Source organism: Citrus sinensis, chromosome 5, assembly GCF_022201045.2.
Source record: "Citrus sinensis cultivar Valencia sweet orange chromosome 5, DVS_A1.0, whole genome shotgun sequence".
In the NCBI taxonomy this organism is placed as follows: Eukaryota; Viridiplantae; Streptophyta; class Magnoliopsida; order Sapindales; family Rutaceae; genus Citrus; species Citrus sinensis.
The window spans coordinates 24,767,209-24,793,544 of NC_068560.1; the positions used below are offsets into that span (position 1 = coordinate 24,767,209).

The 26,336-nt window shown below is 32.4% G+C and overlaps 2 protein-coding genes and 1 long non-coding RNA gene across 5 annotated transcripts in view; 1 reads left to right on the forward strand and 2 right to left on the reverse strand.

The window, feature by feature from the left end:
- Positions 1-298, reverse strand: part of LOC102619574 (probable RNA helicase SDE3) — a 90,884-nt gene extending 90,586 nt beyond the window's left edge. For all 3 annotated transcript variants that reach the window (XR_008054921.1, XM_006471712.4, XM_015528415.3), the window contains exon 1: positions 55-298. The gene's annotated coding sequence lies outside the window, so the exon portion shown is untranslated. The remainder of the gene's footprint in view (positions 1-54) is intronic.
- A 6,734-nt stretch (positions 299-7,032) lies between these two features.
- Positions 7,033-10,288, forward strand: LOC112497708 (uncharacterized). Its single transcript, XR_003064623.2, has 4 exons — positions 7,033-7,690; positions 8,262-8,314; positions 9,039-9,193; positions 10,092-10,288. It is a non-coding gene; the product is annotated as an uncharacterized LOC112497708 (long non-coding RNA).
- A 10,669-nt stretch (positions 10,289-20,957) lies between these two features.
- LOC102620054 (pentatricopeptide repeat-containing protein At5g66520-like) lies at positions 20,958-24,892 on the reverse strand. The gene is made up of 3 exons (XM_006471713.4): positions 22,516-24,892; positions 22,285-22,417; positions 20,958-21,194 (listed from the first exon to the last, which is right to left on the reverse strand). The coding sequence occupies exon 1, from the start codon at positions 24,699-24,701 to the stop codon at positions 22,698-22,700; it is 2,004 nt and encodes a 667-aa protein (XP_006471776.2). The 5' UTR covers positions 24,702-24,892; the 3' UTR covers positions 20,958-21,194; positions 22,285-22,417; positions 22,516-22,697.
- Between the last annotated feature and the right edge of the window lie 1,444 nt (positions 24,893-26,336).

Sequence of the window (26,336 nt, forward strand, 5' to 3'; positions counted from 1 at the left end):
CATGGTAATAGGATTAAACAAACTATAATCTGAAAAGAGATAACAAGCACGAACCTTTGATTGAAAAAAAAGCCTTAAAATCTGAAATGGGCAGTGAAAAGTTTGAAGCTTCAATGGGCAGTGAAAAGTGAATGTATTAATGCTGCATTTGCATTTGCTTTAAAAAGGAATTGAACTGGCTTTCTACTTCAGAAGTTGGAAGGACAGAAGAAGCATAAGGAGAGTGAGTAGAAGAAACCGCCTTTCATAAAGACAACGTGTGTTCGAAGTTTCAATGCAAGTACTAACAATAAGCGCGTTTTCAGAACTAAGAGAATCTCAGATTTTTGTTTCAGTACGTAGAATTAAAAAGAGTGATGCGAATACGTGGCAGGATATTACTGGGTACTTGTTGGGAGTCAATAGACAGTTTGATGGGTTTACTTTTGCCAAAGGGAAAAAAATTAAAAAAGAAACACGGCTGTTCTGCCCGTTGGATAATAAAGGAAACAAAAGGAATTGCTGAGCTGTAATCCGGTACACTCAATATCATGATAGACGCTCGCGTTTTAAAAGGTTATTGGCTCAAACCATTCTTTGAGGAGATTCGTGGTTTGTTATTATGTATTCGATTGTGGCTGATCACTGCTTCTTACTTGTTGCCTTGTTGGAGAAGGGCTGTTATTATGTACTCGATTGTGGCTGATCACTGATTCTAACTTGCTGGAGAAGGGCTTTCTTAAATTGACTAAGTAAAGAATTTGTGGTCTGTTACTTCTTGGAGAAGGCTTTGTTATTTGCCCCCAGCCGAGTGCTCTCAAGAGTTTTAAACTTTTAATTTAACTGCCCAGCCGAGTTTGAATCTGGAATAGATAATTAAACAAATTATTATGAACTTTACTTTTTTTTTTTCCCGCATTGAAGTAGATCTGACTCTACAAAATTCACGCGGACTACCCAAAATCAGTACCCCCATCCCATGGCCTTCTTGATACTACTTGATGATGGAGATGCATGATGAAAAATGATTTTGATTATGATATAACAAAATATGAAGAAATGAAAAACAAAGTGTGATCAAGATAAGGTGTGCGACTGCATGAGTATTAAGTGCGTCAAGCTTCTCTACATGCTGGACTTAGGTAGCTTGACATGTGTACAATCGCGTATTAGATCAATTCCTAATGAAAACATATTGATATGAATTCAAACATTATTATCTAAAATCTTATTAGAGTCGCCAAAATTTGACATGTTTTATGGAGGGGGCTTGCCAGAATTTAGGGAGATGAGTGATGCTATTGGCATCCCTAAAAACCCCTCTCATAGAGTTAACAATTTTTTCATTATTCAAAATTACACAAAAGGATAACTGGCATATTTTGAAATAAATATCACTTCTTCAATAATCTAATCGCAGGTAGATTAGATGATTTTTTTTTCAAGATGGCTTCAATTCACTATTATTTTAACAATTTTTGTTGATAATTCATTTCTCAACAAAATATTAAAGGAATTACATCTCTAACTATCGTCAACTATAGGCTGAAACTATATCATGCGAATAATTTGATATTTATAGCTTTTTTTCTTTCATTTTTTTCTCATTAAGTGTAAGTTTATTTGGTCATGGTTAATTCTCTTCAAATCTTAAAATTAATTTTACTTTAAAACCCAAATTTTTTTCCCTAAAATTACTAGTGCTCAAAGAGTTGTAACAGTATCCATAATTTTATTATTACAATGCTGGATTCAACCCAATTTTTTTGTTTTTTTTGAAGAGTAAATAAGCAAGAACAAAAAAAAATGTTGGTAAGGATGGTGAGCAAAAGATTTAAAAAGAGAGAATTTTTTAAATAAAAAGTAAGAGCGTTTAAATGTAAAATTATCTTCTGAATTCTAGGGTCTAAAGATAATATCATTTTCTGAATTATGATGGGATATTTGATGGGTGCTTATGGTTTTATTCCACGGAAAAACATATTGATAGCAACCCAAACATTAACCACTAATATCTAAAATCTTATTTGACTCGCCAAAATCTGACATGTTTTATGAGGGGACCTACCAGAATTTCGGACAGAAAGTATGGCCTAGGATCAGCCACCATGGGCTAACCTTAAACGGGTGTACCTCCCTAGTGCAATCTAGCCCACCAACCTAGCACATAAGTCAAGAGCCATCTTCATCACTCATTGACCCGCCCAAATAAATTTGGTTGTAAATTTCTCTGCATTCTTTATAGGCTATGTTTATTTTAAAGATGCTTTGAGGTAGAACACGGATCATAACTATAAACGTAAAATAATAAATAATAAAAAAATTATTATAATTTTATTCGTGTGATTATAAAATAATATTTTATTTTAGAGCGGTTCCAACATAGAAAGATCCTTCTTTATTTATAGCTAGTAGGAAAGCAGCACGATCGTCTCTTCCCGACGTGGGATTAATATAGTCTTTTCATACTTTGTCAAGAGTCGAAAATTGAAGAGTGGAGACTATATGAAGCAGCTATATACTGTTGCAATTAAAGATGGTTTGATGCAACAAAATTAGAAACAAACGTTGTTTTTACATTATGGTGACAATTGTTCATGTCCAGCAAATGTATATTTTGGCATATTCTTAAAAGAAAACAAAAGCATTACGTTTCTAACAAGAATGTTGTTACACGCCATACACAACTGAGAGTTTGATAAAATTTTAGTTATGATCAATATGATGTATATCTTGCATAAGAAATATGTTCATGCATGAATTGCAATCTCCATTTATTTATTTAAGGCCTTAGAATACATAGTAGGAGAGATGTAAAAATACATCAAAATGCTTAACAGTTGTATGTACAAGTGCACTTTTGGGGTATAAATGGTGCCGGATGAGAATCACATTGTCCGTCTCCATTGTACCTATTTTGGCAATCGTCTCTACATTGATCATCGCCGTTGCATGGCCAAGTTTGCACGCAATGTTTAGGTTTATGCCTTGGTTCTTCCGGTCATACCATGTTTTCATGCACAATATATTAGCTATTAGGCATGCCTTGTGAAAATTTTCATTATAATTACGTACTTAAAACTACTTAATGAAACCATATCACAAAGTTTTTTAACAAGAGAAATGAAAAAAGAGATTTATCAGTAGAGACTAGGAGACCGAGAGCAAGCAATAAGCAAACTACAGTAAGCTTCATTATCTTTTGAAAATATCAATAGAGTTTTTTTATAGAGTTCTAAAAAAACTTTTGAGAAACTCTTCTAGTTACTTTGATTGGATATCTATCATAGAATAAGGATATGTATTTATAGGGGATAATATGATTCATACATTAAGTTACCGTGTTCTAAAACAAGAATGTAAATCTAGGAACGGGAATAATTTGAATAAGATAACTATTATGATTTCTTAGTTTTGGTAAGTAAATCAAGAACTGGTATGACATCACGTAATTAAGTAAATTCTATTTACTTACCAAAACTAAGAAACCATGATAACTATTTTATTCAAATTATTCATATTCCTAGCTATATTTACAGTCTTGTTTTAGAAGATAGTGAATGAATGTTTGAGTCATATCATCCCCTATAGATACATCTCCTTATCCTGTAATTGATATTCAAGCAAAATAGTTTCTTAAAAACCTTTCAAAACTCGATAAACAACTCTATTAACATTTTCAAAAGATGGCAAAGTTCATTGTTGTTTGCTTGTTGCTTGCCCTCATTTTTCTTGTTAAAAAAATTTATGATATTGTTTCATTAAGTAGTTTTAAGTACGTAATTATAATGAAATTTTTCACAAGGCGAGTCTAATAGCTAATATACGACGCACGCAAATAAATAAAAACATGGTGCGCGCAGAAGAACCAAAGCGTAAACCTAAACATTGCGTGCAAACTTGGCCATGCAACGGTAATGATCAATGTAGAGATGATTGCCAAAATAGGTACAATGGAGACGGACAATGTGATTCTCATCTGGCACCATATATACCTAAAAAGTGCACTTGTACATACAACTGTTAAGCATTTTGATGTATTTTTACATCTCTCCTGCTATGTATACTAAGGCCTTAAATAAATGAAATAAGACAATAAAGACAGTGGTACCATGCTTCAAAAATATTTCTAACAAAAGATATTTACATAATTGATCTTTAATATAAACTCTCAGTTATATATGGCATGCATGCAACAATGCAACATCATTTAATTATTTAATTACTTGTATCTAGCTATTTAATTGCATAGCCGGATGATCAACAGGGCAGAATCAAGCTCTTGTAGGATTCTTGTGACAAAACATTATGCTTTTTCCTTTTAAGAAGATAAAAAAACATAGAATACTTAGTATAACCTGTGGATTGTTAGTTTCTAAATTTCATTGCATTAAACCATCTGTTATTACAAAAACACCTACTTCTTGTAGTCTAGTCCTGCAATGAAGTTACTCTTAAATTTAAATTAGCTTCAGTCATTAAAATCTACATGTTGAAAAGTCATGCATGTGGCATCCAAATTCAAGAAAGAATGCAAATTTCAAAGAGCTACCAAACAATTGAAGAAAAAATGAAAAGTTGGTAAATTTGTCAAATTTGCCAAATGGACACCATTGACAATTTGCTTAGGTTAGGTGGAATAGTAGAGGGGTTGGTGCAATAGTGCCATTGTTTTTCCTATAAATAGATGGCACTTCTTCCATTATAAATCATCCCAAAATTGTTAAGCTTATAAGTTTCTAAGCTTTTGAGAGAAGTGTGTATGTGGAATTTATTTTTCCTGCAGAGTGTAAGAGTACATGGTATATTTGGATTTCTGGGAAGTGAGATTTGTTACTCAAATATTTATACTCTATTAATTGTTAAATAAACAATTATTTTTTCTTACCTCTGTGGATGTAGGTTTAATTACCGAACCACGCAATTCTTGTGTCCTTTATTTTTCTATAATTATTTGGTGCCCTTGATTCCGCATTCCGCGCACAACACTACACACATGAACTAAATGAAAATTGAAAAGAAGAGATAAGAAAACAAATTGTTTATGAGCGAATACAAATGTATGTATAATTGTATAATAGTATATAGGAAACTGATTAACCTCATAAGAAATAAAACTAACTGATTAGTTATTGATTCGACATTTTATTACAGTAGAAAGTCGATGTGTATCAGTCAATTGACTTTGTTAAATAAGTAGTATTTATAAATAATAATATTCATAAATTCAATTTAGGATATGTAACATGTTCTAATCTCGATTGCCATCATAGGTTTATAACTAAAAGAGACTAAGCGCTAGAGAGAACAACTAATCTCATATCAAAATTCGTCGACCACTCAACTAAATAGTAATTAAATAATTTTCAAATGTATTTTCTAGAAGATTAAGAAATAAACATTGAATAACACGTGCATATGTGGCTGAGAACAAATATGAGTAAATGTGGTAGAAGGGTTAAACAGTTTTTGTGAAAAAAAAAGCTACATGTATTGTTGATTAAAGAGACTATATAATAAATAGGAGGTGATGAGTTGTGTTCATCAGTTGAATTAAATCAAATCATGGCGGTGTCGAAAAAGTTCGCATCATATGGCTAATGATCTTAGCAATTCTTGCATTATTACTTGAGGTGTAAAACTAATAAAAAAAAGTTTATGCCTTAATTAAAATAAAATTTATTCTCAAAATATCTTTTGAAGAAGATAGTCGTTCCATGTTTTTCAAAGCATATTGAACTTAAAAGTTAATGATGGGTGTTATGTAACAAATTAACCAATGAAAATTTCCTAATAGTTTTGTAACATAACATTTATTTTATTTTGAATATAACATGATGTTTATTTAAAATAAAAGTAACTTTTTTAATATATAAATTAATTTTGATAACAATCCAATAGGATTTAGACCCGAATTAGCTTTTAAGCCATAGCTACTATGACGAAAAAATTATATCTATAAAAATAAAAGTTGATAGCATGTGGGAAATATAAAAGTTGATAGCACTTAGAGTAGCCAGCAAGTGAAAAGACCGACCCTGATCTTCAAAGGCAACTCTATCTGATTTCATCTAACGTGACTAAATAAACGCAATACGTATATATATGTACTTACCAGTTCCCATGATGATTACATCACTGAAGATATCTTTTATGGTAACACTTCACTTCTTGTGGCTAATTCTTTGGTCTATAAAGAATCATGTCCAACTCCTCTTTAGAATCTTTCTCTCAAACTCCATTCAATTTTAGTACAGATACAAGTCTTCTTATCTATATTTGGTTTCATCTAGTTTCATCTAACGTGATTAAATAGATTCATCAATAATAATTTTGCTAAAAAATCTACAGAGTCTCCTATGTATTTATTCATGAAATCCACAAATCTATAAAATAAGAACTTCCAAAATAATCCAATATTCAACCAACTTCATTGATTAACCTCCTCAATTAAAATACCACACATCATAGTAAATAATATACATAAAGGGGCAATGGGCTTGGCTTTATTAATACTACTTTAGGTTTTTTAATTTGACCCCTCAAATTTTCTCACTAACCCCTATTTTTTTAATTTATCTTATTATTTTTCAAAACTGCTCTTATTTAAAATAAAAAAATATTATTTTTTATCTTCTTTTATTCTCCCTCCCCCCACCCCGCCCCTTCTCTCCAGAAAAGAACCATTACCATACCACCTATCTTCATCAATAACAAGTTCATCATTACCTATCTTCTCCACTATCAAGCCGTCAATGGATTCACTAGTAGAAAAAAAAGGCTTCACTTATACTAGCCCACTGACACTATATTAAAAAGTATCAGTATTTGTTGACCTAAGCTATTTTTAGTGGTTTTAACAAATAAGTGTAAGCGGGTATTGACACGACAGTATCATAACCCTTCATCGATACTTAGAAGCATAATTTTAGTTTTAGTTTTTTTTTTTCCCTTATTATTGAACGACATCAGCTTTTTGTCTTAAAATTTGTTCACTATAAATTGACCACTTAACAAAAAATTTTGTGTTTCATCTTTCCTCCCTCGCGACATTTGCTCCCTCATCTCTTACCAGATCTTTTTCTCTCTTCACCAAAACCAAACCCTAATTAAACCAAATAAATTAATCACTCTCTCTATTACGCTAGAGTAAATGAAACAAAAATATGCACTGGAGATTAAAGATTAAAGACAAGAATACCTAAAAAACCCTAACAAATTGAAGATTGAGAAGAATATTGTAATAGACGATCGAAGATCGAAGCTATTGGGGTAATCATAGTAATTTTTTAATTTTCTTTTTAGATTCGTATATTAAACTTTGAACTTCAATTTTTCCAGTGTTGTCCTGACTTGAAGAAAAGAAATTTTCAATTGAAAATAAATTATCTGAACACTGCAAAAATTTTGGTCATTCCCTTTCATTTATTTTTTGCCAAAAATTCCCTTTCTGCCGTTCTTTCTCTCACAGTCGAAACCAAAACTCAAATCCCCAACTCGCCCAGCCACAAAACCTTTATTTGCCTCAAAACAAAACAAAATAATTATGTACTCCTTCTCTTTGATTATTCGAAAGTTAGAAGCACCCTAAATAGTTCTCTCTGAAAAGTGAAAAGCCATTCACCCAAACCCTAACCTCACTAATAAAATTTTTATTGATAGTGATTTTTTCAATTAATTCAGATATGGGTTCATTGGCAGAGAAACAAAGGTTAGTGTTTGCTCTATTTCTTTCATTGATTTTTTTTTTTCTCTTTTTAAATTTTTTCTTATTTTTTTTCTTAATTTCAACTATGATTTTATTGTTTCTATAGCTGCAGTTTGATTAATTTTGATTAATTTTGCTTAATTTGATGGAAAGCATGATTTATTACATGTCTGCTTGAGATAAGCCGGTTAGTAATTTTTTAAAAAAGCAATTATATGTAATATATGTTTTGATTCGCATATCGTAAACACGATGTTATTGTCCACTAATTGATTATAGCCTTCGATTTACATTCACTTAAATAGGATATTATTATTATTATTATTATTATTATTATTATTATTATTATTATTTTGTTGTTTGCTGATTGTGTTATTTATAGTGTTGTTATTGGGGGTTTATATGGTGAGCAAGGCAGTATTTTAATTAAAACAATTAAAGATATGGGGAATTATTAGGCAGAAAGTGGCTGCTAGAGGAGGTTCTCCTATTGTAGTATGCCTATATAGTATTCATTTTGCCTTTTTTGTTTACTGCTGACTGATGTTTTTTTGTGAATGCATTTCTAATCCAGAGACTTCGCCATGTGGTATCCACTTTGAGAAACTACTCACTACAGCTAAACAAGTAATTGTGTCTTTTATAACCCATTACTTGCAATGCACTGATTTTGGTTGTATGATGCTTGTATTCTATCTATATGTATAGGCTTGCCTTCTATATAAGTATTTTACTTTTTCTAAGTTCATAATAGTTTTTTTTCTTTTGAGAGAGTTAATGATATGAGAAATTACAAATTTAATATTTATTCAAGGTTGCATGGCATATGTATTACTTTCGTCTTATATGGTGTGTGATTCTTGTCTTAAAAGTAAATTCTGGTGCTTGATTTTGATATAGTCCTAAAATAATTTATGAGGTTTTTTGTGAACATTGACCTTGTGAAACCTCAAAACATAAAATGCAGTAGAATGTTCATGTGTGCTTTGTTAAACATGATGTGCAACTCATATGAGATTGTAATCCAATTAGTCATATGATCTTGTGTTGATGAGTTTCGCCCATAAGTCTCATAACCATGAAAGTAATGTCAATTATAATAGAAGGACCTCTCTGTAATCAACTTCAATCATTGGCTAATTGTGGAATTCATTGTGCTAGTGTTCAATTTCACTATTTACTTCGGATCATTAAAAAATTTTCTTCACTTGCTTTTTCTTGCTTACAATAAACAAAAGGGATGAAATGGCTTTTATCTTGTTATAATTTTTGCAGCTCAAGTTTTGAACTTTTATTTATTTTGGTTGATAGTTAGTATGTTGATTTGTGTTTGTGATTGCTTTCTTTGTAGGGAAAGTTGGCATCTATTGAAGAGCTGGAGCCATTTGTCAAACATGCATCTCAAATGGCCGCACTTGACTACATTGTATCTGTTGAAAGTGATGTGTTTATTCCATCGTACTCAAGAAACATGGCAAGTGCAGTTGAAGGTCATCTAATGTTGAGGTAACTAAAATAACTGCTTAAATTTCGAATGAGTTCTTTTTATTCTTTTTTTTATTCCATCTATAGCTATGATTTGAGTCTGTATCAAAGCCATTATGCGGAGTATTGGATAATCAGGAAAATATATTTGCATAATCTGGGCTGCCTTGTTTATTGAATGCATTTTTGTTTTTAGGCCATGGTAGAATGAGATAACAATATCTTGTAAAGTCTTAATTCTTTACTTTTGTATATTTTATTTGATTGAACAAGCCCTAATAAGATCAAACACAAAAAGAAATATTTTTGAAAATTTTACCTTTGGTGAATCTTCTTTAAAAATTATACTTAATGTCGATTGAGAATAAATAATCTAATGGACAGAATAAATCCATATATTATTCCATGTTTGTGGTGTCTTAACAAAATTCTTGCTGTCAAACATTGGCTTTAATGTGAATGACTCTATGACTATGCTTTATGCTTAAAGTTGCTCTTTACTTTAGCATCAAGATTAGCTAATGGCATTTCGGTGTTGAACTAATTATTTAAATCATGCACTAAATTATTTACAATACATCAAAATTAATAAGAATTTTTAAGTTCAGTAGAATTCTTTTCCGGCAAAAGAAAAAGAAAAAAAAGAAAGAGTTAAATGAAGTACAAGTATTGATTCTTGTTGGCTGAAGTAATAATATCACTATGTTTAAATTATTTTTTATTTTGTCTTTGGTTATGCACATATAATTTGATAGCTGATGAGTTCTCAGCCGAGCTAGCTAAATGGGTTGCTTTTGTTGCTGGTCACAATGATGAATCCAAACCCATTTTGCTAGATTTCACTCTCTTTTAAGATTTTTTTTTTTTTTTGAGAAAACCTTTTAATTTTTAGTTAACATAACATTTTTTTCATTAACAGGTTTTCAGGACTGAGCAAGATTACAGAAATAAATACAAGATTGTAATTGGTGATGGTTGATTCTTCGAGTGGTTTTTATTGTAAACTCTTTAGTTTTTTGAGTTCGACAAAATGTTTTGGCTTTTATTTTTCAATGTTAATGTAGTTCTACACAATGTAATGAATTTTCAAATTATTCAATGAGTATTTTAATTCAAGAACCAATTGTAAATTTCAATTTCTGTTTTTTTAATTTTTTTGAATAAACATTATCACTATGGTATCGTTATCTTTGTAATACCCTTGTATCGATATTTGTTTGATACCATAGTATTGTTATATACGTGATGTCCTAGAATCGAAATTGTTTTGATACTATAGTGACATAAAATTACTGATACTATTTTCTAGTGTCACTGTGACACTAGCGTGGGCTATGCTGACACTAAAACTTGGTGTCAGCGAAACATATTACTGACACCAAAATAGTATCAGCGAATGCCATTTTTCTAGTAGTGATTACCTCCACCAACATATAATGAATTTCAATATTAGGTTTTGTAAAATTTGACGAACATCCAATGGGGTTTATTGTTATTAATTATATTGGTTTTAATTTTTTGTGATAACCTAAAATTTTATTTAATTTCAATTTGGATATAGATCAACAAGATTGTAAATATGCGAAGAATAATCTCATGAAAATATTGTATAATTAAATGGTGATTCTTGCCATGTAAACACTTACCATGTGAAGTATCTAGCCATGCATATAAATAGCAGAACTCTGTACAAAGAACAAATACAACAATAAAAAAAGCTATTCTTTTTAAGAATTTTATCTGATGTGATTAAATGTTGATATTCGTTGAGAGTTTGAAAGAGGATCTAGAAATAAAAAAAAATCAATTGAAAATTGGAGACTGATGAAATAAATTAAAGGAGTCAAATATCACCACTCATGTACATACGTGAGTTGGGGTATTAGAATATGAGCTCCTAAATTTTCTCGGATGATGGTCATGAGCGATCCCAAATGACTAGCTCGTATTAATTGTGCATGCAAGTTGCAACTCTAATTAATTAGTTTAATTATGAGAGAAACAATGCAAAAATGAAAAAATATCTTAAGGCTATGTTATTATTTTCATTTATTATTTAACAATAAACATTGCACTTAGTATATATTACATTATTAATACCAAAGCCTTATTATTTCTTGCCAAATTATTAATCAAGTAATTAACTAAGCATGCATGCTGCCACCATCTCACATGGAGCTTGACCTTCTTGACTTCTAAGGGGTCGGGGATGGTCGAGTTTTCAGCCACCTCTTTCAATCTTTGATAACCATCGGCATCGAGCCTGATGCCACGCTCAGCGTTAAAGTGAGTTATAATGCAAGAATTGCTAAGATCGTTAGCTATATAATGCAAATTTATTGGACACAGCCATGATTTGATTTTTTTTTTTTTTTTTTTTTGGTCTTATCCACGAGGTATCCTGGGGAGGACCCCAACTGTGGGAGACACCTTTAAGCCCGTACCACAACCCAGACTAGAAGTCCCCGCTCGAACCGGGAGGCACAGGTTCTCCCAACAAAGGCGACTTCCCTGCGACTCGAACTGGGGAGCAAACCCAGTCAAGCCACTTAAGGGGACTCCATTGCCAGTGGAGCCAACACTTTGTTGGTACAGCCATGATTTGATTTAATTCAACTGATGAACACAACTCGTCAACTCCTATTTATATAGCCTTCTTAACCAAGAGTACACGTGGCTTATTTCACAAAGACTGTTTAACCGCTTTACCACATTTACTCGTTTATCTATTTGTTCTCGGCCACGCATTTATTCATGTGTTATTCAAGACTTACAAGCTCGTAGAAAGTACATTTGCAAATTATGTAACTATTATTTAGTTGAGTGGTAGAAACTTCTTTTATGTGTGAGAGGACCTCTCTCTCTCTCTCTCTCTCTAGCTGACTGCCTCTTTTAGTTATAAAACTTATAATGTCGATCGTGATTAGAGTATATTATATATCTTAAATTAAATTTATGAGTATTATGAAGTATAAAAACTACTTTTTTAATAAAGTTGATTGAATGATATGCGTTGATTTTCTATCACGATAAATTGACCAAACAATAATTGATTTCGTAGCTGCTTCAACGGCTAATCTTTTCCTCTTCAAAACTAAAATTTCATTTCTCATTGATGTTAATGAGTTTCCGATATATTGTTACACGATTATACATTTATATTTGCTTTTCTTGTCTCAGCTTTGAATTTTCATTTAGTTCATGTATATGGATTTTGAAGAATGAAGCTAATTTAAAATTAAGAGCAACTTCATTGCAGGGCTAGACCATAGAAGTATGTGTATGTGTTTGTGGCAATAACAGATGGTTTAATGCTTATGAAATTAGAACAGACATTCCACAAAGTATTCTATATTTTTTCATCATATTAAGAGAAAAACGCAATAATATTCTGTCACAAGATTGCCACAGAAGCTTGATTGTTCTGCCTTTTTTATCATCCAGCTATGCAGTTGAATAGCTAAGTACAAGTGCTTAAATAATTAAATGATGTTGCATGCTATAGACAACTGAAAGATCAATGATATATATATCTCCGGCGAGAGAGATTTTTTAAGCATATATAGGACGGCTGTCTCCATTATTTATTTCATTTACTTAAGGCCTTAGTATACATAGATCAAAATGCTCAACAGTTGTAGGTACAAGTGCACTCTTGGGGTAAATATAGTGTCCGATGAAAATCACGATGCCCGTCTCTATTGTATCTATTTTGGCAGTCGTCTCTGCATTTATCATCCCCATTGCATGGCCAAGTTTGCACACAACATTTAGGTTTACGCTTTGGTTTTGCCGCACGCACCATGCTTTCATCTTATGTACATGCACAATATATTAGCTATTAAACACGTCTTTTGAAAATTTTCACTTTAATTATGTACTTAAAAACTAATTAATGAAACTGTATCATTTTTAAAATGAATAAAGAGATATACCAGCTGAGACTAGGAGAATGAGAGCAAGCAACAAGCTAAACAGCAGTGAACTTTGTCATCTTTTGAAAATATTAATAGATTTTTTTGTATAGAGTTCTAAAATTTTTTTGAATGTATTAATAGATTTGAATGAATATCTATCATAGAACAAGGAGATGCATTTATAGGGGATGATAGGATTCATACACTGATTTACCTTCTTCTAAAGCAAGATTGTAAATCTAGGATTGGGAGTAATTTAAATAATATATTTTATTTTTAGAAAGAGAATTTATCATATATTTTAGTTACGTTATTATTACACCATTTCTTAATTAATTTACCAACCAAAACTAAGAAACTGCAATAACTATTTCATTCAAATTATTCTTATTCCTAGATTTGTATTCTTCTTTTAAAAGGTGGTGAAATTAATGTTTGAATCATATCATCACCTATAAATGCATCTCCTCATTCTACAATAGATATCCGGTCAAAATGGTTCCTCGAAAGCCTTTTAGAACTCTTTAAACAACTTAATATTTTCAAAAGATGGCAAAGTTTGCTGTTGTTTACTTGTTGCTTACTCTCACTCTCCTTGTCTCAGCCGGGATATCTCTTTCTTCCTCTTTCTTGTTAAAGAAAAACTTTGTGACGTGGGCTCATTAATAAGTTTCAAGTATATAATAATTATATAATGAGAACTTGCACAAGATGTATAATTAATGGCAAGCTTATATGTTGTGCATGAAAAAGTTAACAGATAAAAAACATGATGCCTGTGGTAGAAGCAAGACATAAAATTAATTAGCGTTGCGGGCAAACTTGATCATGCAATGGGGACGATCAATGTGGAGATGTATTTCGCAATTATATATCCGACACCATATATACCCAAAAACTCCACTTATATGTGCAACTGTTGTGCGTTGATAATGTATTTCGCATCTATCCTGCTATATATTGTGCATAGGCTTGAAATAAATGAAGACTTTTGATGCTTATTAAAAAAATATTTGTAATCAAAATATATACATCATTGATACTTCCATGTCATTAAACATAGAGCAAAAAGTTTCTGGACAAAATCAAAATTTTAATTATTAGGAGTTTTTTTGTATTAATAACTCTCGTATTCATAGAAATTCAAATTTAGGACCTAAGCCCCAAGAAATCTGCTCCATACCACTAGAGCTAGACCTTGGCTTCAAGTCATTAGGAATTTTACATTCATTACTTTGTTACATTATCATTATTACTAATGCTATCCGATAGGATATATACTGTATTTACTATATACTAAAAATAGTAAATTAAAAATTCAGATACATAAAATTTAATGTGCTCTATATTTCCAAAATTTATCACTCATAATTATTAATGAGACAACTCTCTTTAATTATACTCATACCTAACCTTTTGATTTACTAACCAAAATTAAGAAACTACGATAACGCCAATTCATTAAAATGTTCCCATTCCAAGATTATTTGCCCTTCGGTTTTAGAAGAAAATGAATTAATGCTTGAATTATATCGTCAAGCTACATATATATGAGTGCATGCTCTTGAGCAATAGTAACAAATCAATCAAAATCAGTTTCCTCATCAAAAGATCCATTGAAGAACATATAAATGGCAAAGTTGATCGCTTTTTGCTTCTTGCTTGCACTCATTCTCCTTGTACCTGGTGTACCTTTCGTTATTTTTTTTATTTAAAAAAAAAAAGCTTTACAAAATGGGTTCAAAACTAATTTCAAGTATACAAATGAAAATTTTCACAAGATGCATCATGCATGGCTAATAGCTAACATATATGTTGTGTTCATGAAAACAGATGAAATTAAGCGTGAGGCATGTTGCAGAAGCAAAGGATATAATTAAAATTTGCGAAAAAATTTGGCCCTGCAAAGGAGATATTCAGTGCAGAGACGACTGCCAAAAATTGTACAAGGGAGACGGGTGGTGTGATTTTCATAAGGTGCCATAATTCCTCAAAATTGCAATTGTACATATAATTGTTGATTTCAAATTTCTCTGGCTATATGTACTTGAGTCTTGAAATTAATTTAAAGAAAAAAAAAGTTTATACCCTAAACAATATGATACATATTCAAGAAAGATGCACATTAACGATACTTCAACCACTAAAACACCATTAAATACCTAATTCAATGGTTTTCAAACAATTTTATTTGACTGATTATAATAATTAAAAGAAGACCTAATCACTTGAGGATTCTCAGCAGCAACACCAAAAATGATTCTCCTCAAGCCCCTTTTTCTTTTCAAAACATGGAAGGAGTGTCGTCCCAAAATAATAAGGATCTCATTTAAATTAATTCGCATATAATCATTTTTCCAAAAGCTTAGTCGTTCTATGCTTTTCAAACTCAGCAATAAATAGTCTTACATGTATGGTCATGAGCGTTCGCAGATGACTAGCTAGTATTAATTGCGCATGCACGTTGCAACTTCTTAGTGTAATTTTGAGAGAGACGGTGCAAAAAGACAGAAATATCTCAAGGCTATATTATTCTTTCTACTAATTTTTTAATAATAAACATTAATCACTTAATATTAGATATCAATACCAAAGCCTTGCTATTGCGGGCTGGATTATTAAACAAGTAATTAATATTAAGCACGTATGGTGCCACCATCACACATGGACCTCGACCTTGCTGATTTTCAAGGGGACAGGGGCGGTGGCCGCCGCCGCAACTGCCGAATTTTATGCTGGTTTCGAATCGACTCCTTCAACCGTTTATAATCGACCCAGCCGATCTTGTGCTCAGCTTTAAGAGTAACTAGTAATGCAAGAATTGCTAAGATCATTAGCCATATTGCGAACTTACTGTACAACGCCATGATTTTGATTTAATTTAACTGAACACAACTCATTAACTCCTACTTATAGTCATTTTAACCAACATTACATGTGATTTTTTTCACCAAACTGTTTAACCGTTCTACCACATCCACTCATTTGTCCATTCGTTCTCATCCATGAGTGTTGTTCGATATTTATCTCACATGCATCTAGAATGTACATTAATACTTAACATAATTGTAAGAAAATTACTAATTACTCTTTAGTTAAATGGAAGATAATTATTCTTGAGTTTTAAGGGTTGGAGTCTTCGAACGTATGGATGAGAGAGAGTATTTGTCTCTGGCTCTCTTTTTTAACTATAATCCACCCCTAGTCCTTCATCTCCTCCGATTAAAATTTTCTTTCTCATAACACCAATGAGTTTTCGATCTACTGTTACACGAATATGCATTTGTATTAATTCCCTCATAAACAATTTGCTTTCTTGTCTTTTCTCTAGAATTTTTCATTTATTTCTTGTATATGGAGTTTGAAGAGTGAAGCTAACTAAATTACTAATAGTAATATTCCAAATTTTTAAAAAAAAATTACTTTCTGTTGGTACTCACATTTTTTTTCTTAATTGAACGATGATAATTTTGACTTTATGTAATTTTTGCGAGAATATAAACGAACTTATATTGAACAACAAAATTAATTCTCAAATTTATTTTTAGAAAACATTTACTCAATAGTTGCATGTTTTTCAAAACATATATGTCGAACTCGAATATTAATTATGGATATTAATTAACAAAAAGTTCCTAATAATTTTGTAATATAACAATTATATTTAAGGTAAAATAACAAGAGTAAGTTTATTTTAATATTGAAGCATAAACTGTGCTTTTATTATAATTTGAAGCCCTCAAGCCCACATATATAGCTGGGGAAATTGGAGATTAACACAAGTATGTACAAGTGCAGTTTTGAGGAATGTATGGCACTTTATGGAAATCACACCATCCATCTCCATCGTACAATCTTTGGCAGTCGTCTCTGCACTGGATGTCTGTTTTGCAGGGCCAAATTTTTTCGCAAACTTTTTCGTCGTCGCGTTTTGCTTCCGCTGCTTCATGCATCATGTTTTCTTCAAGTGAAAATTTTCATGTATTTTGTTATATATATACTTGAAACTAAATTTGAACCCATTTTTATAAAGGTTTTTTTTTAAAAAAAAAAAAAAGAGAGAAAATAGAGAAAGACTAACCTGCAGATCCAAGGAGAATGAGTGCAAGGAAGAAGCTAATAGCGATCATCAACTTTGCCATACTTTGAAAGATTAATTAAGTTGTTTATCAAATGGGCTTTTGGGAAACTGGCTTTTGATTGATTTGTTATTGCGTGAGAATATGTACTTATATATATATATATAGCAAGATATAATTTAAGCATTAATTCAATTTCACCTAAAACAGTAAGGCAGTAATGGTATGGAAATATTTTGAAAGAACTAGTTGTCGTGTTCCTTAATTTGGTTAGGGATATTATCATTTTACCATTAAAGTTGTTCTGACATATCATATTAGTACTACGGTTTGGTGAACATAGCATTTTAGCACCAAAAGTTTGTGTTGTTATCAATTTACCACCATTCCGTTAGAAAAACGTTAATGTTTAACAGAAAATGAGTTAAAAGTCGATTTTACCCCCAAGAGAATAAAAGATAATTTTACACTTTGAAAAGAAAGAAATAATGAACAAAAATAAGATTTAGAAAACAACTAAAAATTGTAATTAATAAAAAATAATGAATAATATGTAGAATTACGATAGGCAAAGAACAATTAATAAAAATTTATGTTTCAAAATTAATATTATAACCTATGAAATTCAAGTATTAATCACAACTAAAAATAATAACGATTTAATAACAATTTATAATAACAATAACAATTAATAAGATTTAGAAAACAATTGAAATTTCTAATTAATAAAAATAATGAAGAATATGCAAAATTATGACAAATAACAATAATAATAATAATAAATTCTGCTTCAAAATTAATATTATAATCTATGAAATTCAAGCATTAATCACAACTAAAAACAATAACAATTTAATTAAAGGAAAAAATTAATGAGAGAGAGGGGCCAATTTTAGGGTTATCAATTTCGTAATTCTCTAATTATTTCCCTTGAATTTTTTTTACTTTGTTTTATTGTTTATTTTACACTTGCAATAGAGTTTTTGGCTTCAATAGGAAATGTCTTTGATGCCCTTATGATATCAACAAAAAATCAGCAAATTTTTTACTTTTTTAACGAAATGGTGGTAAATTGATAATAGCTAAAACGTTTGGTGCTAAAATACTATGTTCACCAAACTGTGGTACTGACATGATATATCAGAATAACTTTAGTGGTAAAATGGTAATATCTCATTTGGTTAATTGGTAAGTAAAAAATTAAGTATGAGTATGATTCGAGTTGTCGTAATAAATTAGTTTTGGATAGGGTATGCCAACTTGAAAAGATAATCGAATGTTTCAGAGCTGAGTTGTAGTGTCTATTTGGGGAAGAAAAAAAAAAGGCCATGTTTCGCTATTTGAGATAACTCACTATGGACCAGGGGTGATGGAGATTCACAATGCACTCTCCTTATTCAAGCTGTCTACGTGGCTAAACACTGATTCAATTGGATCACCAATTGACTCGTAAATGGTCTTGCATGTGTTGGCATTAGATGATTTCATAATCTCCTTTAATTTTTCAAAAGGGTAGAAATTGACGCAAATAAACTTTTAGTCCCTATCTATTTGACTGTTCAGACTAGGGTGATCAACCCAATAAATCTGTTTAACTTGATCAAGCACTCCTGAGGCAATCATTAACAACAGTCTTTCATATATCTCCTATGACAGTAGGCATAAAGCTAACCCACAGACTGTGTGAGTGCTGTTTCCATTATATTCTCAATTGATTTTGAAATTGCACGATGTCCTGTTATTATCTTTAGGAGAAATGATACCGATCACTCGATCTTTTCAATCAATCTATTAGTTGTATATTACCTGCCAGTAAAAAAATAAATAAATAAATACATAAAATACAGGATTTGAAGCAAGCATGCAATAGATGATGGTTTCATTGATAAGATTTTCAACTTGGAAACCAACTTTCAAATGTAAATTTCAAGAAATGAATTCAACCATTTTGGACTTCCTACGAACACTACTAATGAATTTGCAAATGAACTCTTCTACTTCCTAAGAACACCAATAATGGAATTTGGAGAAAGTTTGGAAATGTGGGTTCTTATCGTCTTGTTCTCAAGCTGGCTGGGACCAAAAATCTTCAATCTCATTTAATTTTAGCATCTTCTGATGAAAGTCCTTGTCTGGTTGTTCTTATTTAGTTGTTCAAATACTTCATCTGGTGGTAATAACCGTTTCTACGAAAATAGAGCGTTTGACTGACGATTGATGCTATTAAAATTTGAAATAACAAATGCAGTAACTGTATTGCATTTGTTACATGCAGAACTTACCACATCAATTCCCTCTCGGTTGAAATTATTAGGATCAACCAATGGTTTCTCTAAATCCTCTGGCATGATTCAACGTTGAAAATCTCAACCCGGCATGATTTTAAAATCAAAAGCTTCTTGTGAGCATTATGCTTGAGTGCCAATGGTAGCATTAGGTGTTGGAAATTTTTTTAAAATAAATGGTGTCTTATTGTAAAGATATGTCTAAAAAAAAAGTGTTTTATTGTAAAGACATGTCCAATTAATTGTGTCTTATAGAAAATATATATTTTCACTTAAAAATATAATTTTTCATGGTGATATTTCACTTAGAAATGCATCATTTCATGGTGACATTTCATTTGAAATGATGATAGTTCAAGTTGAACCACTAATTAAAATTAAACATTGATCCAATAGCCATTAATGAAAGAGTATCATGAAAAATGACAATCCAAATGAAGGGGTACAAGTATGTCTATAAATAGAGATCATGTTTAAGTTATTTAGACATGAAAATAATAATCACACACCACTCTTTTCTCAGCCCGCTTTTCTAAAACGAATTTCATCATAAAACACTTATTTTTGTGCACTAAATATCAAATATATTGTTTTATATGGGAACAATAAATTGTTTCTTGACAGACTTGCAACATTTAAGAGTATTCTGGTTTACTTTCATCGATGCACGACGCAAACAAACAAATAAGTACTTCATTATATCCTAGAGGCGTATTTGTTTAACTCATGTGCATCACATAAGGAAAACGACACTTATAATGTGCATTCAAATATACATTATTTTTCTACGATTTATCTATTACCATTATTTTCTTCCTACGTACAAAATTATAAACACATTACTTTACACAATAAAATTCCACCATTATTATTGTAATTCTCTACATTTGTCATTCCCCACAAGTACATACCACCAACATTAGGTTTGAATGGCATGATTTAAAATCAATCATTTATTATTATTTTCAAGGTTAAGTTACATTAACTGGAACTCACAGCTCCTAAATTCTTTTGAGTGGCAACAATTTGGAAGTACAAAAAAATTATCTTTTGGGTTGTGTTGTTTGTCACAATACACCTATACTAATATACTATGCATTGCGTACCCATTTATTTAATAATTTAAGATTTTATTATTTATTTAGGAAAAATGGTAATAACATCTCTATATTTTGATAAAATAATTACGTGAACTCTCTTATTTTAGAAATGATCATAAAAAAAAAAAAAATTTGTGTGTCCCAGAAAAATATGTGATCATTTTCTTAAATATAAGAGAATCTCCGTGACTATTAGGGTTTCTTTGTTGTGTTAACATTTATTTATTGTGGATTGTAAAGTGACGAAAGACATGGCTTTTTGGTTCCTACTTCATACATTCCAAACACAAAACCATTTTTTCAGGGGCAAAGCACAAATTCAAATTATGTTGAATTAATTCGCTCCACACTTACTGTAGCAAAAATTGATTATTCAACATCTTATTACTTTTATTGCAAGAGGCTAAACCCAACTTGATTTTCTCTTATTTAGATTAACAAGTGTAGTACATGGATGTATGATTACCTAGCACTTGTAGGCACAAAAGCATTGCTTAGGAACGGCAAGTCCAGTGTACAAATCACAAAGTCCCTTTTTCCGTTGTAACGATTTTTACAGGCTTCCCAGCAAGGTTGTTCACCTTTGCAGTTCCACGCCTTGTGGCAATCTTTTGCTTCTGCCATCGGCACCCACTTTGCATCTATAAGATTTAAGAACGCCGTTAAAGCAGTGTAAATGATAAGATAATCAAGAGAGAGTCCTTCATAGAATAACATATTGTTTTATGATCTGATGTACAGGAAATCAAACCAAAAAAAAAAAGTCTTTTAAGGAGAAATTTTATTGATTGAAAGAGGGTGACAAAACAACCGTTGGCAAAGACTGGGATAACTAAAATAACCAAGATTACACAAGTCATATCCTCTTGGGAGATTAGGATTTTTTCCCACAATAAAGTAATGGAAACCAAAATAAAGAAAAGGACGTTAAAAGTTTCTTCTAAAAGATAAAAATCACCAAAGTTTTTCTAAAACAAAATTGAGTCCAGAAGCGAATTTTATTTATCTTGATGCAGGCTTGAAAACAACACATCATGCTAGATGCAAGCTTTGAAACAACACCTCATAGGCATGCACATTCATATATCTAAGATGGAAAGTTTAGCCTCTGAAAATAAGATTCAGAATTATTTTACCAGAAGTGAAGAGAAAGAGGATAAGAAAGAAGGATATGACATAACTGAGGTCTCGCTCTGTTTATAGCGAGTAACAGTAACTATTATTATTTATTTGAAAAGAAGAGAATTTGTAAGTCTATGTCATTGTACTGACGCAAGAGTGTTCACCTCATTCTCTTTAACAACGGCCATAATTGAGCAGATAATAAAAGTATATTCAGTTGGAGACTAAGAAAAATGTGTATCACACTAACGTGGTCAAGAGTTAGAAAAATGTGTATCCCGCTAGCCTATTTTATCAAGTGTGTTAGATTTGGAAATTTTTAAACAATGTTGTAAAGAAATCTTGGGTGTATATGTTTGCAAAATTTTTAAAAAGTTGGAGTATAAATTCAACAAATCACATGAAAAATATTTATGTTTCTTAAAAATGATTACCATTTTCAAATAATAACTGTTTCATGGGTTCCGGCTAGTTTAGCTAGTAAAATCTCTTCAATGGAAACAAAATACCTCAGGGTTTGAACCTTGCTCACATGGGTGGGGAGGGAATTAAGTTGCCATTAGGCTATAACTTAATTGAAAAAAAATAAGAACTGTTTCCACTTCATACCTGAAGTGCATGGCTGCGGGTGTGAAGTCAACAATGGTATGCACAAAAGAACTGTTCCATTTACGTTGCATAAATTTTTTAGTCTTCAATCTTCAACCTGGCAGGTCCAAAGCCATAAGCACCACTTGTTCATCTGTTTGTCAAGCACAATACTAATTAGCTGTTAGCCAATGCAGAGAATTTTCTTGATAATTACACCAAAATAATAGAAGCAATGATAGAAAATTATACCAGATAAAGGTTGAAAAGGTATAAACAGTACAAAGCTTTGCGGTCTTTGAACTCTCAAGAGGGTTCTAAGCTGTTTACAGTTTTAAAAGGGTCTTCAAAGCATCTTAGATGATTGCCATTAACACTAACAGAACTGCACACTCAGCATTAATTGTCATTATGTGGGCTTTTTTATTGCTGGGTTACCAGTACTCCAAGCAGGAACAAGAACCATCTTCAAAATGGTGATAATGTTTTCGATCTCGAATAGATATTTTCCTTTTGAAAACTTTCGAAACAAGCTTCATGGCTGAATGGCAATCACTGCAGATTCGAATATTCTTCACAATCCTTATTACAGATCCAGGCTTGGTACAGATTAAACCAAAAGCTAATGCTAATTTCTCACTATGATATCCGATCACAGTTTCCTTTTCCTCCTCTTCAATGTCAAACATAACTGATCTTGTCTCTGCATTGTAGCCATAATTCTTTATTTTTTTGACAATTTCTTCCCAGAACTGGTAGATCTCCTGTGTTTTTTCATGGGATCTATCTCCTGCCAAGAATTCATGAACAACACCATCCAATTCAATCAAGCTACATCCAGGGGCCCGTTTTATTTTTCTTTTTCTCATAGTTTTCCTGACTTCTTCAGCATATTCTCCTTTCAGTGTTTCCGCATAAATGTTCGATAATAAAATATAACGACCATCATGGTTTTGATCAGATTCTATCAGCATATTCCCAATTCTTTGACCCATCTCAGCATTTCTGTGTACCCTGCAAGCACCAAGGAGGGTACCCCAGATGACATTATCAGGTTTCATTGGCATTGAAGCAATGAAATTTTCTGCCTCCTCCAACAAACCAGCACGGCCAAGAAGATCAACCATGCAAGCATAGTGATCCAACTCGGGTTTAATTCCATGAACATCAAACATTGAATGAAAATAGTAAAATCCCTTCTCAACCCACCCCAAGTGACTGCATGCAGATAAAACTGCTATGTAAGAGATACTATCAGGTGAGATACCCTTACTTTTCATGTTCTCAAAAAGCTCAAATGCTTCAATACTGTGTCCATTCATTGCCAGGCCAAAAATTGCACTCGTATAAGCTGAAACATCCTTGTCCCCATATGAATGAAACACCTGCATTGCTAAATCAATGCTTCCACATTTTGCATACATGTCTATTAGAGCTGCACATAGTATTGAATCTAATTTTATACATTTCTTTTGAATATAAGAGTAAACCCAATTCCCATAATCCAAAGCTCCTAATTGTGCACACGCAGAAAGCAAACTCACCAAAATAGCAGAGTTTGGTTCCAAATCCAATGATTGCATCTCTCTAAACAAAGCCAAAGCTTCCTTTGGCCGCCCATTCTGAGCAAAACCCGAAATCAACACAACCCAAGAAACCAAACTCCTCTTCGGCATCTGATTAAACACCCTACAAGCATCATCTACAGAACCAAACCTAACCAAGCCACCAAGAATACTATTCCAAGAAACATCGTTCCGTTGAGGCATTTTGTCAAACAGCTTAAGCCCTTCCAAAATCTCACCATTCCTCACATACCCATTTATCATCGAATTCCAAGACACAACATCAAGATCATCACTCTCATCAAATACCCATCTCGCATCCCTCACTCTCCCGCAAACCGAGTAAAACTGTATCAGAGAATTTTTCACAAACACGTCATATGCAAATGAATTTTTAACCACCATCCCATGCAACTGTGTGCCCAAATCAAAATGAGCACAGCTAGCACAACCCTGAAACAAAAACGTAAACGTAAAGTTATTTGGAGCTACATTCAAGTCAATCAATCTGTAGAACAAGTGTAGTGACGTGGAGAGATAGTGCGAGCGGGAAAGGCGGGAGAGGCCCCGAATGACTGTGTTGAAGAGGAAGATTTGAGCGGGTGTTGAGGATTGAAAGAGGAGAAGAAGAGCGTAGTTTATGTCACCATGTGGATTGAGAGACGCGAATGAGATGATGGGTCTGAATGATTTTGGCGGGTGATTTAGGCCTCTTATTATGAGCTGAGTGTGGGTTTGTTTGAATTGTTGAATGGCTTTGCATTTGTAAAGTAGTGATGTAAATGCAATGCTAGGGGGTACTGCCGCTGCTGCTGGCATAGTGTGATGAGTACTTGTGTCTGGTGTTTTCTTGCATTGAGTATCTTTACCCATACCCTACGTTACCAAATCATGGAGTTGAGACATTAAAATGACAGAGAGTAGGGTATTAGATCATTTTAAACAGTCATTTTGCATTGCCACAATATCAGGTTAAAATATCGTATGGTATCTCACGCAGCTTTTATAGCAGTAGATAATCAGATTTTATTTACTTCTGCTAATTTTCTAACTATTTGATGATGGTGATGCCCAAACTGTGGGTTATGGTGCCGCCCACAGCTCACGTGAGTCCATTTATAACATTTTTGCTAAGTTACATTTAGTGTAACTATTGCAACACGTAGGCTAAAGGGAAATTTACAAAAATAATCATAAAATTTTTGTTATTTTCACAATTAATCCTCTCAACTTTTTTCTATCAACATTAGCCAAACACACGCTTTTCTCCCCAAATTACCCTTCTGAACTTGATCGAGAGTTTCGGAACTGCGAGTCATGAGTGAATTTGACGACAGACTGCCTGTCGCACAAAGATTGGTGCGACAGATTGCATGTCGCACCAAAACTTAGAGCGACAGATTGCATGTCGCACCAAAACTTAGAGCGACAGGTGCCTGTCGCACGACGCTTGGTGCGACAGGTGCCTGTCGCACGAAGCTTGGTGCGACAGGCAATTTTGGCCACGGTGTTGGTGCAATAGGCTGGTGCGACAGGCTGCCTGTCGCACCAACATTGTTTTCTGGAATGCTTGCCTGTCGATACCTCTCTATCATGCAGCATCTCTTCTCTCTTCTCCTCCGACGTGTTTTGAAGAATATATACGCAACTCACACAAAGTCATGCGCTGGAATGATTCAGCAGGCGAAGAGGCTTTCAACGCCGCGAAGCGCCGGTACTGGGCAAAGATCAAAGGGCTACCGTTCAAAATACCTCTGCCAAGTCCGGACGAATACATTGATCAAGTTAAATGGAACGTCCCTAACTGTAGTAGTAGTAGTAGTAGCAGCAGCAGCAGCAGTAGTAATGTTATTGATGATGCTGAGGTTTTAGATGGTTTGGATGAAGCTGCACGGGTGGAACGAGAACAAGAAGAAGAGAATCATGTGCTGCAGAAGAGTAGTTTCGAGGTTTCGTTTCATCAGATAAAGCCTACGGGTTGGGAGTTGGGACGATGATTACGTCGGCCATGATCGGAGATATCATTCGCTCACGGGGATGATGGTCGGAGAATGATTACATACATACATAATACATACATATATATATATATATATATATATATATGCATGTGTACATGCATGGTTGCTAAAATAATTGAGATACAAATGCATGATGGTGACAAGCTGCTAATTCATAAACTGTGTACGTATTTTGTGTAGGGTTTTGAGTTTTTTAAGTACGTACTAAATTACTCTTATAGGAAATATATGGTTGTTGATTGATTAGGCTAATTAACTGCGTCTAACTAGCTAGGGCTCAAAGTAATCCATAATTGCTACGGGTTTGGAGGAAATTAAATGATGTAATTAGTTGAGTGTGAAGCCATCTGAAGAGAAAGAACAAAAATAATTTAAAAACAAAAAAAGAAAATGAAGGGAGAATCCACAGCCAAACTGGGAGTTTCACTTTTGTGAAAGTTTCTGAACCAGGAAATAGGGATTGGAGACTTTCTCATGTTCATTTGCG

Coding starts and splice junctions, on each gene's coding strand:
- LOC102620054 (XM_006471713.4), bottom strand. CDS start 24,701: ATGGGTAAAGATACTCAATGCAAGAAAACACCAGACACAAGTACTCAT.